This window comes from Ranitomeya imitator, chromosome 1, assembly GCF_032444005.1.
Source record: "Ranitomeya imitator isolate aRanImi1 chromosome 1, aRanImi1.pri, whole genome shotgun sequence".
Classification (NCBI taxonomy): domain Eukaryota; kingdom Metazoa; phylum Chordata; class Amphibia; order Anura; family Dendrobatidae; genus Ranitomeya; species Ranitomeya imitator.
The window spans coordinates 730,761,316-730,779,275 of record NC_091282.1 but is presented as its reverse complement, the minus strand read 5'-3'; the positions used below and the strand labels follow the sequence as shown (position 1 = coordinate 730,779,275).

The window sequence follows — 17,960 nt, the reverse complement described above, 5'->3', positions numbered from 1 at the left end:
TCTATCTATCTATCTATCTATCTATCTATCTAATATCTATCTGTCTATGTATCTATCTATCTAAAGATAGACATTGGAACAGCACACTTAAAGGGAATCTGTCACCTCATCATTGCTTTCTCCCCCACCACCCCATATCATTGCCCATTCCACCACCTCCATCATTTCATCCTCCCCCACTACCCCATCATTGTCTTTTCTCCACCACTCCCATCATTACCCATTCAACGACTTCCATCATTTCCTCCTCCCCCACCACCCCCATCATTTTCTTTGCCCCTCCACTCCCATCATTGCCCATTCCACCACCTCCACCATTTCCTCCTCCTACACAACCCCATTATTGCCCTTTCTGCCACCACCATTGCATTGTCCCTCTCCACCACATCATTGCATTCTCCCCCATCCTTGCTCTCTCCATCACCCCCATCATTGCCCTTTCCACCACCTCCATCACAGCCTTCTCCACCACCCCCATCATTGCCTCCTACCCCATCATTCCCATCATTGTCTTTTTCTCTTCCTCAGAGCCAGCGCACTGCAGCCTCCGGGATGAGACACTGCAGACCGCCACATTAGGCGGCCCAACTGCGCCCGGGGCACATGCCCCGGCTGCCCCCCCTAGATACGCTTCTGCACATGGCGAGTATATCTGCAGTCCATGTGTTCAGCTGTCAGGGGGCAGTTGGCAGCCACATGTCCATGGCCCTGGCACCGCCAACACTTAATAGCTGCAACACGAGGGAACCTTGGGGCTGATTTAGGGGACATGGGTCTGCTGTCAGTCTCCTTTCGGGATAACCCTTCAGTACGGGCTTTATCCGGATTAGCCCCAGTGGTGGGTCGTGGACTTTTCCCAGGATCCTGAGCTGGCGGGACCTTACGTGACAGCTGGAGTGGAGCAGTGTCCCGTATAAAGTCCTGAGTGGCAGTATACCGCTCAATCATTCCTAACACCTTGTCCAGAGTGCCCGGGTCCTCTTGTCCTACCCAACGCTGTATGGCTGCTGGCAAAGCCCTCGCCAGCTGGTGACCACCACCCTTTCCACCGTCTGGAGTGGGGTCAAGGTCTCAGGCTGGAGCCATTTTTTTACCAGCAGCAGTAAGGGTGTGTTTCCACAGTCAGGAAACGCTGCATGTTTGATGCTGCGTAGAGCCACAGCGTCAAACACGCAGTGTTACAGCATAGTGGAGGGGATTTCCCGAAATCCTGTCTGCACTAAAACACGCATGCGGCAGACCCACGTAAACGGACATTCGGGTCGTCTTTTCAGAACGCAGCATGTCTGTTTACAATGCGTTGCCGCTCCATCGCCGCACTGTAAATTTCCCATAGACAATCATTAAATGCGGTAAAACCGCATCTAATGATTAGTAACATGCGTTAATGCAGCTTACTACGCACGTCGGCTAATTAACATATGTTGAGTTCCTGTGTCACATACGGAAGTATGAGACACAGGAACTTCCGTAGAGAGAGAGAGGTTAGTGCATCCGTCTTGTCCTTTTTTTTTTTTTTTTTTTAATTTAATAGCCCCCTGATGCCCAGCTGCTTACCGGTTGTCACGAGGAATGGATTTCTCGCGGCCAGCTGATAGTACAGGTGACTGGCCATTACTCTCTCCCTGGCAGTGTAGTGTATTTCTCACGGCCAGCTTATCACGATAAGTTCCGTGCAGGTGACCGCCGGAGACGGAGTAATCTCCAATCAGCTGTACTCTCGTGATCAGCTGGCCGTGAGAAATGCATTAGACATGACCGCTGGGGAATCTCCTCCGGTAAGCAGCTCTGCTGTGTCTGGATGTCAGGCTTAGCCTGGCATCCAGATGTATCAGAGCTGAACTCGTCGTGGGACCTTCATTATTTTGGACAACGGCGGAACAGGGAGTATACTGTTGGTTTTTTTTTTTTGTTTTTTTTTACAGGAGATCAAGGGTTTCGCAGGAGTGAGAGTACAATAAAAAGATGTTAAAACTGTGTTGTGTTTTATTTCAGTAAAATATTTTATTCTGGTTTCATTAAAATATTTTATTCTGGCTGTGTATTTTTTTAACCATTTACAAACTTTGGATTAATGGATAGGTGTCTTATTGACATCTCTCCATTATTAACAAGGCGTAATGTCACCTTACATCAGCAAGGTGACATTAACCCTTTATTTCCCCATATCCCACCGCTACTCAGGAGTGGGAAGAGCCGGGTAAAGTTCCACCATTGGCCCATCTTTGGATGCGTCAATTGTGGGGCTACTGCAGGCTGGTATTTTTAGGCTGGTGAGGACCAAAATGCATGGGCCTTGCCAGTCTTTTAATATCAGGCTGCAGCAGTCTGCTTCATCTGGGTGGTTATCAAAAACTAGATGGTGGCCTGATTCTAACGCATTGGGTATTCCAGAAAATGTATGTATGTACATCGTGCTTAGCATAGCCACGTAGTATATAGCACAGCCACGTAGTATATAACACAGCCACGAAGTATATAGCACAGCCACGTAGTATATAGCACAGCCACATAGTATATAGCACAGCCACGTAGTATGTAGCACAGCCACATAGTATATAGCAGCCACATAATATATAGCACGGGCCACGAAACACAGACAGCCACAAAGTATATAGCACAGCCACGTAGTATATAGCACAGCCACGTAGTATATAGCAGCCACATAGTATATAGCAGCCACGTAGTATATAGCAGCCACGTAGTATATAGAAGCCACGTACTATATAACACAGCCCACGTAATATATAGCACAGCCTACGTAATATATAGCACAGCCCACGTAATATATAGCACAGCCCGCGCAGTATACAACACAGGCCACGTTCTATATAGCACAGCCCACGTAATATATAGCACAGCCCGCGCAGTATATAACACAGGCCACGTTCTATATAACACAGCCCACGCAGTATACAACACAGCCCGCGCAGTATATAACACAGTCCACGTAGTATATAGCACAGCCCACGTAACACAGACAGCCACATAGTATATAGCACAGCCATGTAGTATATAGCAGCCACGTAGTATATAGCAGCCACGTAGTATATAACACAACCCACGTAATATATAGCACAGGCCACACAGTATACACTCCCTGACAAGTTAAGTCGCTTATCCATGTTATGTAAATAAAAGCTTATAACCTGACGTTAAATTCATCCATTGGTTGTATAAATTATTCTTTTGAAAGTTGAAAGTCTCCGAAATGTGATTTAGGTTAAGAAAATAAATTGGCATCAATGCAGAAATATTGATCAGTTTAGGCTACTTTCACACTAGCGTCGTGTGACGGACGTCGCAATGCGTAGTTTTGGAGAAAAAACGCATCCTGCACAGTTGCCCGCAGGATGCGTTTTTTTTCCATTAGGGGTGGAGCCGCATATTCATTGCTGTAATGAGTGGTAAGGGTGACCGCTCAGTACAGGAAGAAGCTGCGGCGCCGGGGAAACAGGGACTGCACCACGCCAGGAGCAGGTGAGTATAACGGGGAGGGGAGCGCTGCACTGCCCGATATTCACCTGCTCCTCGTTCCGGCGCTGCTCCGTCTTCAGCGTGGTTAGTGCGCGCCCTCTGCCTGAACGTCAGTGCAGAAGACGCCAAAGATGGAGCGGCGCCGGAACGAAGTCAGGTGAATATTGAAAGTGCCGGGGGCCTGAGCGACGGAGAGGTGAGTATGTGATTTTTTTTTTATCGCAGCAACAGCAAATGGGGCAAGTGTCTGTATGGAGCATCTTATGGGGCCATAACGTTTGTGCAGCACTATATGAAGCAAGTGTCTGTATGGAGCATCTTATGGAGCCATAACGTTTGTGCAGCACTATATGGGGCAAGTGTCTGTATGGAGCATCTTATGGGGCAATAATCAACGTTTGTGCAGCATTATATGGGGCAAATGTCTGCATGGAGCATCTTATGGGGCCATAATCAACATTTGTTCAGCATTATATTGGGCAAGTGTGTCTATGGAGCATCTTATGGGGCCATAACGTTTGTGCAGCACTCTATGGGGCAAATATCTTTATGGAGCATCTTATGAGGCCATAATTAACGTTTGTGGAGCATCATATGGGGCAAGTGTCTGTATGGGGCATCTTATGGGGCCATAATCAACGTTTGTGCAGTACTATATGGGGCAAGTGTCTGTATGGAGCATCTTATGGGGCCATAATCAACATTTGTGCAGCATTATATTGGGCAAATGTGTCTATGGAGCATCTTATGGGGCCATTATTAACCTTTATGCAGGATAATATGGGGCATATTTTAATATGGAGCATCTTATGGGGCCATCATAAATTTTATGGAGCATTATATGGGGCTCCTGATTAAGTATGGATATTCCAAAACACTTAACCTACTGATGTCTCAATTAATTTTACTTTGATTAGTATCTATTTTTACTTTTGACATTTACCGGTAGCTACTGCATTTTCCACCCTAGGCTTATACTCGAGTCATTAAGTTTTCCCAGTTTTTTGTGACAAAATTAGGGGGGTCGGCTTATACTCGGGTCGGCTTATACTCGAGTATATACAGTACTTACTGTTTGTAGCATATTCAGCCTCATAATGAGAATTATCAAGTAGATAATTCTCTTCCTTTTGTTTGGCAGTAAAACTAGAGGCATTGCAGCAAAAAATGTATTTGCAAACAGGAAATCCCTTTTTTCTTCTTCCCAGAAGGCAACTTTCAATCAGTTTTATTTCAAGGGACAAAAAAAAGCAGGCTATGAAAAAACGCATCAAAAACGCATGCAGAATAAACGCAACCAAAAACGCATCAAAAAACACCTGCGTCAAATCCTGATCAAATCTTGATGCAATCCTGACCGTGGAAACATGCCCTAAGTCATATGCCTGAGACCTGGCAGAACGACACTCCGCAAAGGACCACTGGTACACCTGCTGAGCCCGCACATAGGTATTAACCCCCACTCTGGCAAGGATCTCACCTTCACGTAGTCCAGAGCATCGTCCCGACTGAGGTCCAGGTATGCCTTCTGGGCATCTCCTGTCAGAAAGGGGGCCACCACTTCAGCCCACTGGGATACCAGCAAGCTCTCCCGCTCTGCAGTGTATTTGAAAACTGTGAGGAAAGCCTCCATGCCGTCCTCATTAATGGTTGAAGAGACCCAGATGGACGAGTATGAGAGGTTTTATGCACATGGACTCCATTTACCAGGAGACGCACCCTGGGACAATACAGCCCCTAACCCAACTTCAGACTTGTCAACTTCTACAATAAAAGGCTGAGTGACGTCAGGCTGTATGACAAAAACACTCCCTGCCCATACTGTGCCACTTGGAAAAGTCTGTCCCTTTTCCAGTCATATCCATCAGAGGTTTGGACCCTACCGAAAAGTTTTTGATGAACTTGTGGTAGTAGTTGGCGAAACAAAAAAAACTTTTGTAACGCCTTCAAATCCTCAGGATGATTCCAATCCATAACTACCTGCACTTTCGCCGGATTTATGAGAAAACCAGTGGACAATAACACATATCCGAGAAAAAGAATCTCCTCAACTTAGAACATACATTTCTCTGGTTTCACAAAGGATTTGTTGTCGGAGTGTCTGTAAGACCTGCCTGACACGTACAGTACCTGATGTGACTCAAGGTCAGGTGAATAAATGAATATGTCATCAAGATAGATTACCACAAATCTACCTACCAGGTGACTAAAGATGTCATTTACAAAGTGCTGAAAGACAGCGAGAGCATTCATCAACCCAAATGGCATCACAGGGTTCTCATATTGTCCCTCAGGCGTATTGAAAGCTGTTTTCCACTTATCCCACTCTTTAATACGTATTAGATTATACACCCACCTAAGGGTACCGTCACACAGTGCAATTTTCATCGCTACGACGGTACGATCCGTGACGCTCCAGCGTCGTAACAATATCGCTCCAGCGTCGTAGACTGCTGTCACACTTTGCAATCTACGACGCTGGAGCGATAATTTCATGACGTATGTGCGATGTAGAAGCCGTTGGTTACTATGCGCACATCGTATACGATATATGTTACACCATGCAATCATGCCGCCACAGCGGGACACTAGACGACGAAAGAAAGTTTCAAACGATCTGCTACGACGTACGATTCTCAGCGGGGTCCCTGATCGCAGGAGCGTGTCAGACACTGCGATCTCGTAACTATATCGCTCGAACGTCACGAATCGTGCCGTCGTAGCGATCAAAATTGCACTGTGTGACGGTACCCTGAGATCCAGTTTACTAAACCATTTGTTCCTACAATCTAACTAAAGAGGTCGGGGATGAATAGGAACAGATATGGATCCCGGACTGTGATCTGATTGAGTTTGTGGAAATCTAGGCAGGGGTGTAACCCCCCGTATTATTTCTTTACAAATTAAAACCCAGCAGCAATGGGGGATGAAGATGGTGTGATATGACCCTTTGCCAAAGATTAGACTATATAATATCTCTGTTCCAGAAATATTATATAGTCTGATCTTTGGCAGCTTGGCCCCAGGGACAAGATTTACGGGTCAGTCATAAGGATGTTGGGGAGGAATTTCTTGCCACCCCTTCTCTGAGAACACATCCCCAAAGTCCAACAGGTATTTAGGCACAGACTGGGTATCCACCCTTGCAAGCCGGGTGCCCAAGCATTGTCCTTGACAATACTCACTCCACTTTACCACCTCCCGAGTCTGCCAATCTACCACAGTGTTGTGAAGAGTGATCCAAGGAAGTCCAAGAACCACAGGAGAGGGCAGGCCCTCTAGCACATAAGTCAATACCTTCTGAGTACATGACCCCTACCTGTAGATGTTCACCCTAGACGGCTTGAGTAAAATACCCCTGTCTCAATGGTGTAGAGTCGATTGACAGTGTGTGTGGTTTGAGGACCTGTATGAACCTAGAGTAGATCAAAGTAAACCCCACCCTACTATCCATAAAGACAGAAATAACCACCTTATTTTGCCCAGATGGATTTCAGCAGGCAGAAAAAATTGTGTTCTACCCAATGAGGCGATATGTACACTCCGGTTGCTAGCCTCCCCAAAACCCAGGCTCTTTACTTTTCCAGCATCTGTTTACAGTGAGATAGGGAAGGACACAAAATGGCCTTTTCTACCACAAAAAAAACACACACTCCCCCTCTGCGCTGAACAACAAACTGCATTCTAGAATGAGTTGCCTCACCCAACTGCATAGGTTTCTCAGATGCCACAGACCAAGTTTCCCTTGGCCCCGGGCCTCCGCCCATTGGGGTGTCTCTTTATGTTTCTGCTGAAGATGGCAATCCACTCGGATCGCCAGAGACATAACCGCCTCAAGGGAAACTGGAAGACAATAAATATGGAAGAGCGCAGCATGAGAAGCACCAGGTGGTTTGATTGGGATGTTTCAATGGAAGGTAGGGGGATTACCTTCTCACCTGGAAGGGTTGTGCACCCCTGCACAACTCCGGTAGCGGACATCTCTGTGCACTCCTGCTCTGTTGCTTCGGGATCTCTCCTGTGCTGTGTTTCCTGGTCTGGTCACCTGGGCCCAAGATCTAGTCATGTGATGTCACTTCACAAGATGTGACGTCACTTCAGGTCCTTTTACCTGAAGACGAACTCTATGGCCCCTAGCTGCTACAGCCACAATCCCTCAAGGGGAATGTAAATGTTTTCTGGGAACAGTGTGGTTAATTTAAGGAGCACTATGGCTATTGAGCATGCTGCAATACAATAGTGGTAAACAAACCTTTTTTTGAACCACTACGCGTTTCGGCAGCCGACTACTACCTTCCTGCTGAAACGTGTAGTGGTTCAATAAACGGTTTGTTTACCACTAATCTATTGCAGTGTGCTCTATAGCCATAGCGCTCCTTAAATTGACCAGATTTTTTCCAAAAAAAATCAAGGGAAACTGGAGTCTCATACAAGGCTAAATCATCCTTCACTCTTACTGATAGTCCTTCACAGAACTGACTACGGAGCAGTGAGTCATTCCACTTAGTGTCAGTGGTCCACCTCCGAAACGTGGAGCAATTCTCCACTGGCCGGTCTCCCTGCTGAAGCTGACATAGTGTGAACTCAGCCAGGGAGACACAGACAGAGTCGTCGTATATATGACCATGCGCCAGAAAAATTTCCTCCACCATCTGTCGTGACTGGGAGTGAAACGGGAAAAAGAATGCCCATACTTGCAGGTCACCCTGAAGTAGCAAGATTATTATCCCCAATCCCCAAAGTAAGGCTTTCCTGAAAGCAACAAACTATTGACGGCCCCCTAGAGAACCTGTCAGGCAAAGCAATCTTGGGCTCCACTAAGGGTTGCCTGGGAGACATGTTGCCCAAACCTGATGTGTTAGGGTGCTGCAAAATGGCAGTGCGTAGATCTGCCATATCCAGGCTGAACTGCTGCAGTTACCCTGTCAGAGCAGTGATAGGATCCATAATGGATAAAAAAATTGTTTCGGTCAGAGCTAATGTAACGATTCTGTTGTAGGGTGTCCCAGGACTAGGGGCTCCTTCTCTCCCTAACACTAGGGGAGCCCTAACTCGCCCTGTTCCCTGAATTACTTCTGATGGTGAAGATGCCGGGGCCATGTACCATGTGTTTTGACTTAGCTCTTGAATACGCCCTTAGTCTGTACTCTTACACCACCCATGAAAGATGGGAGTAATAGTGTACTATAATTTACCAACAAGGCTAAAAACCAAATACGAACAGGGGTAACAAAAAAAAACCAAACATACAAATATACTCACACATATAACAGAGGAATGCACTGGGGACTGGAGGATGGGGTTAAACCAAAGTAGGAGAGTAAACCTTGCAACAGTCACAGATAAACCCACCAACAACCTCCAGCCATGCAACATAAGCTAGGTCTGACAATGAGTGCTAGCCAGGGCCCAGATTATATAGGAGATGGGAGTGGCTAACATGGAACAGCTGAAAGACTAAACACTCCAGGAGCTCTCAACAGAGCAGATTAACTCCGTTTAATAAGAAAGTGAAGTGCTTCTAATCAGTGCTGGAGAAGGAGAAATCAGATGCTGTGGTCTTCTGGCTCCTCTCTGTCATGGTAAACCAGGGACAGCTCTCAATATACAGTATGAGCCCGCGCATAGCCTCCATATATACAGTATGTGCCCACACATATAGTGGGGAAAATAAGTATTTGACACACTGCCGATTTTGCAAGTTTTCCTACCTATAAATAATGGAGAGGTCTGTAATTTTTAGCGTAGGTACACTTCAACTGTGAGAGACAGAATCTAAAAATAAAATCCAGAAAATCACATTGTATGATTTGTAAATTATTACATTGCATTTTATTGCATTCAATAAGTATTTGATCACCTACCAACCAGCAAGAATTCTGCCTCTCACAAACATTTAAGTTTTTCTTCAAGAAGCCCTTCTCTGCACTCATTACCTGTATTAATTGCACCTGTTTGAACTTGTTACCTGTTTAAAAGACACGTGTCCACACACTCAATCACACTCCACCATGGCCAAAACCAAAGAGCTACATAAGGACACCAGGGACAAAATTGTAGACCTGCACAAGGCTGGGATGGGCTAAAGGACAATAGGGAAGCAGCTTGGTGAGAAGGCAACAACTGTTGGCACAATTATTAGAAAATGGAAGAAGCAAGATGACTGTACAGGGCTCCATGCAAAATCTCACCTTGTGGGGTAAGAATGATTCTGAAATAGATCAGGAATCAGCCCAGAACTACGTGGCAGGGCTTGATCAAACACCTGAAAAGGCCACAGCCACAGTGTGAAACATTATTGTAAGTAACACACTATGCTGTCATGGATTCAAATCCTGGAGGGCACGCAAGGTCCCCCTGCTCACACCAGCACATGTCCAAGCCCGTTTTAAGTTCTCCAGTGACCATCTGGATGATCCTAAGTAGGCATGGGAGAAGGTCATGTGGTCAAATTACACCAAAATAGAACTTTTTAGTATCAACTCCACTCGCTGTATTGGGAGGATGAAGAAGGATGAGTACAACCTCAATAACACCATCCCAACGGTGAAGCATGGTGGGGGAAACATCATGCTTCGGGGGTGCTCTTCCCTCAATAAGAGCATTGTAGATGGGTCATGACGGGGTCTTCCAGCATAACAAAGACCTGAAACATAGTAAATATAGGAAAACTGACTGAACAGCAATCTAGTCTGAACTGGTGCATAACCAAAAAAGACTTACATAGCAAATAGATCAATGGCTGCACTCAATTTTACTGTACTAAAGCAAGAAAATGTGTGATACATGAAATGTGAATAGCATAATGGCTTGTGAAATCTATGAAAAAACACATGAGATGCTTAGCACAAGATTTGGCCAAAAATTGTGAGCCCATCCACCAAACGTCAAGGTAATCTCGTATCGGATGGGTGCCTGACCTGTCTGCCTAGTGTGAACATTTACCTCTGGCTAATAACATGGTAAAGCCTGCATTTATAGGAAGGTCGGAACCAACTATGTTCGGATGTAATTAAAATCACAGCATGGTGAAGGGCGGGGCGTTCAAGTCAGAAAAATGGTACATGGTAATTATAGGAAAACTGACTGAACAGCAATCTATTCTGAACTGGTGCATAACCAAAAAAGACTTACATAGCAAATAGATCAATGGCTGCACTCAATTTTACTGTACTAAAGCAAGGTAAGTGTTCACACTAGACAGACAGGTCAGGTACCCATCCGATCTGAGATTACCTTGACGTTGGTGGATGGGCTCACAATTTTTGGCGAAATCTTGTGCTAAGCATTTCATGTGTTTTTTCATAGATTTCACAAGCCATTATGCTATTCACATTTCATGTATCGCACATTTCCTTGCTTTAGTACAGTAAAATTGAGTGCAGCCAAAGACCTGAAACACACAGCCAGGACAACTAAAAAGTTGCTCTGAAAGAAGTATTTCGAGGTCCTGGAGTGGCCTAGCCAGTCTCCAGACCTGAACCCAATAGAAAATCTTTGGAGGGAGCTGAAACTCAATGTTGCCCAGCGACAACCCCGAAAACTGAAAGATCTGGAGAAGATCTGTATGGAGGAGTAGGCCAAAGTTACTGCTGCAGTGTGTGCAAACCTAGTCAAGAACTATAGAAAACCTCTGAGCACTGTAATTGCAAACAAAGGTTTCTGTACCAAATATTAAGTTATGTTTTCTATTGTATAAAATGCTTATTTCATGCAATAAAATGCAAGTTAACTATTTAAAAATCATGCAATTTGATTTTCTGGATTTTTTTTAGATTCTGTCCCTCATAGTTAAAGTGCACCTATGATAAAAATTACAGACTTCTCTATTCTTTGTATGTGGGAAAACTTGTAAAATCGGAAGTGTATCAAATACTAATTTTCCCAACTGTAGCTCCCTGTATACAGAATTAGCCCTCATATAGCCTCCTATATACAGTATGAGCCTGCACATAGTTCCCTATGTACTGCAGGAATTAAGTACAGTCATTGATAGACCATTGTTTTTAATCTTTAGAGACTCCATAATAACAGGGTCTGTACCACAGGACTGGCGTATAGCAAATGTGGTGCCAATATTCAAAAAGGGGACAAAAACTGAACTAGGAAATTATAGGCCAGTAAGCTTAACCTCTACTGTGGGTAAAATCCTGGAGGGCATTCTAAAGGTACCGTCACACTGAACGATATCGCTAGCGATCCGTGACGTTGCAGCGTCCTGGCTAGCGATATCGTTGTGTTTGACAGGCAGCAGCGATCAGGATCCTGCTGTGATGTCGTTGGTCGCTGCAGAAAGTCCAGCACTTTATTTCGTTGCTGGACTCCCTCGCTTAGTAACCCGATGTTTACCCTGGTTACCGGCATCGTTGGTCGCTGGAAAGCTGTCTGTGTGACAGCTCTCCAGCGACCAAACAGCGACGCTGCAGCGATCGACATCGTTGTCGGTATCGCTGCAGCGTCGCTGAGTGTGAAGGTACCTTAAGGGATGCTATACTGGAGTATCTCAAGAGGAATAACCTCATGACCCAGTATCAGCACGGGTTTACTAGGGACCGTTCATGTCAGACTAATTTGATCTGTTTCTATGAAGAGGTAAGTTCCGGATTGGACAAAGGGAACCCAGTGGACGTACTGTATATGGACTTTTCAAAAGCTTTTGATACGGTGCCACACAAAAGGTTGATACATAATATGAGAATAATGGGGATAGGGGAAAATATGTATAAGTGGGTTGAGAGCTGGCTCAGGGATAGGAAACAAAGGGTGGTTATTAATGGAGCACACTCTGACTGGGTAGTGGTTAGCAGTGGGGTACCACAGGGGTCAGTATTGGGCCCTCTTCTTTTTAACATATTTATTAATGACCTTTTAGGGGGCATTCAGAGCAGAATTTCAATATTTGCAGATGACACTAAACTCTGCAGGGTAATCAATACAGAGGAGGACAATTTTATATTACAGGATGATTTATGTAAACTAGAAGCTTGGGCTGATAAATGGCAAATGAGCTTTAATGGGGATAAATGTAAGGTCATGCACTTGGGTAGAAGTAATAAGATGTATAATTATGTGCTTAATTCTAAAACTCTGGGCAAAACCGTCAATGAAAAAGACCTGGGTGTATGGGTGGATGACAAACTCATATTCAGTGGCCAGTGTCAGGCAGCTGCTACAAAGGCAAATAAAATAATGGGATGCATTAAAAGAGGCATAGATGCTCATGAGGAGAACATAATTTTACCTCTATACAAGTCATTAGTTCGACCACACTTAGAATACTGTGCACAGTTCTGGTCTCCGGTGTATAAGAAAGACATAGCTGAACTGGAGCGGGTGCAGAGAAGAGCGACCAAGGTTATTAGAGGACTGGGGGGTCTGCAATAACAAGATAGGTTATTACACTTGGGGCTATTTAGTTTGGAAAAACGAAGACTATGGGGTGATTTTATGTTAATGTATAAATATATGAGGGGGCAGTACAAAGACCTTTCTGATGATCTTTTTAATCATAGACCTGAGACGGGGACAAGGGGGCATCCTCTACGTCTGGAGGAAAAAAGGTTTAAGCATAATAACAGACGCGGATTCTTTACTGTAAGAGCAGTGAGACTATGGAACTCTGCCGTATGATGTTGTAATGAGTGATTCATTACTTAAATTTAAGAGGGGACTGGATACCTTTCTGGAAAAGTATAATGTTACAGGGTATATACACTAGATTCCGTGATAGGGCGTTGATCCAGGGAACTAGTCTGATTGCCGTATGTGGAGTCGGGAAGGAATTTTTTTCCCCAATGTGGAGCATACTCTTGCCACATGGGTTTTTTTTGCCTTCCTCTGGATCAACATGTTAGGGCATGTTAGGTTAGGCTATGGGTTGAACTAGATGGACTTATAGTCTTCCTTCAACCTTAATAACTATGTAACTATGTAACTATACACAGTTTGAGCCTGCACATAGCTCCATATATACAGTATGAGCTCCCATATAGCCTCCTATATATAATATGAGACCTCACATAGCCCCCTACATGCAGTATGAGGCCCCCACCCAGCACCTATGTACAGTATGAACCCTATGTAGCCTACAGTATGAGCCTGCACATAGCTCCCTATATACGGTATGACCCAGTACATAGCTTCCTATATGCAGTATGAGATCCATATAGCCTCCTATAAACAGTATGGGCACCCACATAACCTATATACAGTATCAGCACCCCCATAGCTCCATATATACATTATGACCTCACACATAGCCTCATATGTACAGTGTGAGCTCCCACATAGCCCCCTACATACAGTATGAGCCCCCACATAACCCCTATATACAGTGACAGCCCCCACACAACACTTATATACAATATGAGCCCCATATAGCCTCCTACATACAGTATGAGCCCCCACATAACCCCTATACACAGTGTCAGCCCCCACACAGCACTTATATACAATATGAACCCATATAGCCTACATACAGCATGAGCCCCCACATAACCCCTATACACAGTGTCAGCCCCCGCACAGCACTTATATACAATATGAGCCCCATATAGCCTCCTACATACAGTGTGAGCCCCCACATTGCCTATATATAGGCTCACGTACCATACACATTAATAGCGGAGCACCAGGAAAGTTCCCTGCCAGGATATTTGCGCCTGCCGATGGTGGCAAACAAAACATTAAATTGAGTGCAATCTGGCCATGAGCCCCTTGGACCCAGGCGGTAGCTCAGATTGACCTCATTATAATCCTCCTATGTATCCATCTTCTATCTGCAATGTCCATCTATTAAATCTGCATGTCTATAATATGTATATACATTAAATACTATTTGTATATTTAGCTTTACCTGTGTTTTGTTGTAGATTTGATTCATTTCTCTAAGGAGGATGAGGAGTTTCTGGCTAGTTCTATCTCTCCTGTTACACCAATGGCCACCACAGAGGTTGAATCTACCACCGTCATCAGTACAGTCACATCTGTGTCCCGTGTGAGTGTAGACATCCCGCCAACCAGAAGAATCACCACCACAGCGTCCGATGGGTTGGACAGGCTAGAATCTGAAGGTATGTATGACATCTATCTATCTATCTATCTATCTATCTATCTATCTATCTATCTATCTATCTATCTATCTATCTATCATCCATCTATCTATCATCCATCTATCATCCATCTATCTATCTATCTATCTATCCCATATCTATCTATCAATTATCTATCTATCTATCCCATATCTATCTATCATCTATCTAGACAGAGAAAAAATGAAGGCAGCACTCCATAGATTTGTAGTGAAAAAAATTTGAATTTTATTCAGACCCACATGGCGTGGTGACGTTTCGGCTCACATGGAGCCTTGCTCAAAAATGAGCGCTGCCTTCATTTTTTCTCTGTCTGGATTGGGGCATGGAAGTAATGGATGCTTTCCTGTGGAGGCCTGTGCACCCGCCTATAGGTATTGTGCTGTCCCATTTTTTTCTCTATCTATCTATCTATCTATCTATCTATCTATCTATCTATCTATCTATCTATCTATCTATCTATCCCATATCTATCTATCTCATATCTATCTATCTATCTATCTATCTATCTATCCCATATCTATCTATCTATCTATCTATCTATCTATCTATCTATCTATCTATCTATCTATAGTAACATAGTTAGTAAGGCTGAAAAAAGACATCTGTCCATCCAGTTCAGCCTATATTCCATCATAATAAATCCCCAGATCTACGTCCTTCTACAGAACCTAATAATTGTATGATACAATATTGTTCTGCTCCAGGAAGACATCCAGGCCTCTCTTGAACCCCTCGACTGAGTTCGCCATCACCACCTCCTCAGGCAAGCAATTCCAGATTCTCACTGCCCTAACAGTAAAGAGTCCTCTTCTATGTTGGTGGAAAAACCTTCTCTCCTCCAGACGCAAAGAATGCCCCCTTGTGCCCGTCACCTTCCTTGGTATAAACAGATCCTCAGCGAGATATTTGTATTGTCCCCTTATATACTTATACATGGTTATTAGATCGCCCCTCAGCCGTCTTTTTTCTAGACTAAATAATCCTAATTTCGCTAATCTATCTGGGTATTGTAGTTCTCCCATCCCCTTTATTAATTTTGTTGCCCTCCTTTGTACTCTCTCTAGTTCCATTATATCCTTCCTGAGCACCGGTGCCCAAAACTGGACACAGTACTCCATGTGCGGTCTAACTAGGGATTTGTACAGAGGCAGTATAATGCTCTCATCATGTGTATCCAGACCTCTTTTAATGCACCCAATGATCCTGTTTGCCTTGGCAGCTGCTTCCTGGCACTGGCTGCTCCAGGTAAGTTTATCATTAACTAGGATCCCCAAGTCCTTCTCCCTGTCAGATTTACCCAGTGGTTTCCCGTTCAGTGTGTAATGGTGATATTGATTCCTTCTTCCCATGTGTATAACCTTACATTTATCATTGTTAAACCTCATCTGCCACCTTTCAGCCCAAGTTTCCAACTTATCCAGATCCATCTGTAGCAGAATACTATCTTCTCTTGTATTAACTGCTTTACATAGTTTTGTATCATCTGCAAATATCGATATTTTACTGTGTAAACCTTCTACCAGATCATTAATGAATATGTTGAAGAGAACAGGTCCCAATACTGACCCCTGCGGTACCCCACTGGTCACAGCGACCCAGTTAGAGACTATACCATTTATAACCACCCTCTGCTTTCTATCACTAAGCCAGTTTCTAACCCATTTACACACATTTTCCCCCAGACCAAGAATTCTCATTTTGTGTACCAACCTCTTGTGCGGCACGGTATCAAACGCTTTGGAAAAATCGAGCCGTATCTATCTATCTATCTATCTATCCCATATCTATCTATCCATCTATCGTATCTATCTCATATCTATCTATCTATCTATCTATCTATCTATCTATCTATCTATCTATCTATCTATCTATCTATCTATCTATCTATCTATCTATCCCATATCTATCTATCTATCTATCTATCCCATATCTATCTATCCCATATCTGTCTATCTATCCCATATCTATCTATCTATCTATCTATCTATCTATCTATCTATCATCTATCTATCCCATATCTGTCTATCTATCCCATATCTATCTATCTATCTATCTATCTATCTATCTATCTATCTATCTATCTATCTATCCCATATCTATCTATCTATCCCATATCTATCTATCTATCTATCTATCTATCTATCTATCTATCTATCTATCTATCTATCTATCATCTATCTATCCCATATCTGTCTATCTATCCCATATCTATCTATCTATCTATCTATCTATCTATCTATCTATCTATCTATCTATCTATCTATCTATCCCATATCTATCTATCTATCCCATATCTATCTATCTATCTATCTATCTATCTATCTATCTATCTATCTATCTATCTATCCCATATCTATCTATCTATCCCATATCTATCTATCTATCCCATATCTGTCTATCTATCCCATATCTATCTATCTATCTATCTATCTATCTATCTATCTATCTATCTATCTATTTCATATCTATCTATCTATATATCTATCTCATATCTATCTATCTATCTATCTATCTATCCCATATCTATCTATCTATCTATCTATCTATCTATCTATCTATCTATCTATCTATCTATCTATCTATCTATCCCATATCTATCTATCTATCCCATATCTATCTATCCCATATCTATCTATCTATCTATCTATCTATCTATCTATCTATCTATCTATCCCATATCTGTCTATCTATCCCATATCTATCTATCTATCTATCTATCTATCTATCTCATATCTATCTATCTATCTATCTATCTATCTATATATCTATCTCATATCTATCTATCTATCTATCTATCTATCAAAACTTTGGTTTGTTACTCCCAGTGTCCATTTAATATAGTCTAATTTGTTTTTCTACATTATTTTGTTTGTAGTTTCTTATAGTTGCACTTTTTGGGGCTAATGGACACAGCTGCTGCTGATGGATTTGTGTTTTTCCTTCTATACTAAAATTTTGAGAGGGAACAATGCAATTTAAAATGGAGTATGGCAATCTATGTGGATTATTAACACCTCGGAAAAACAACTCCGTTTCTGCTGTGATTTTAAAAAATTCTGCCAAAAACATGGTGGTCTTACTGCAATTTGAAAAATTGTAACTAGAAACAACCAGTGTGAACGTAGTCTCGGAATTCTAAATTTAACGCTTTTTTTTTTCTCTTTATGGTGTAAAAAAATAGGGTAAAAAAATGCTACACTCAGCGGTTCAGAATGAATGGAGTGGAGATGCGCATGATCGAACTCCTCTGCATTCACACAGGGCTCCTAGTTCTCGGGAATGGTGGGGGTCCCAGCAGTCAGGACAGCAAGCAATAAAGAAATTATCATGTATCCTGTGAATAGAGGATGAATTCCAAACTGACCATACCCCATTTAAGACCCCAGTGTA

The 17,960-nt window shown here is 43.2% G+C and overlaps 1 protein-coding gene across 3 annotated transcripts in view; it reads left to right on the top strand.

The window, feature by feature from the left end:
• ARMH4 (armadillo like helical domain containing 4) overlaps positions 1-17,960 on the top strand; it is a 255,572-nt gene that overhangs the window by 77,007 nt on the left and 160,605 nt on the right. For all 3 annotated transcript variants that reach the window (XM_069733187.1, XM_069733193.1, XM_069733201.1), the window contains exon 4: positions 14,349-14,549. In XM_069733187.1, the coding sequence (XP_069589288.1) occupies positions 14,349-14,549 (201 nt within the window). The remainder of the gene's footprint in view (positions 1-14,348; positions 14,550-17,960) is intronic.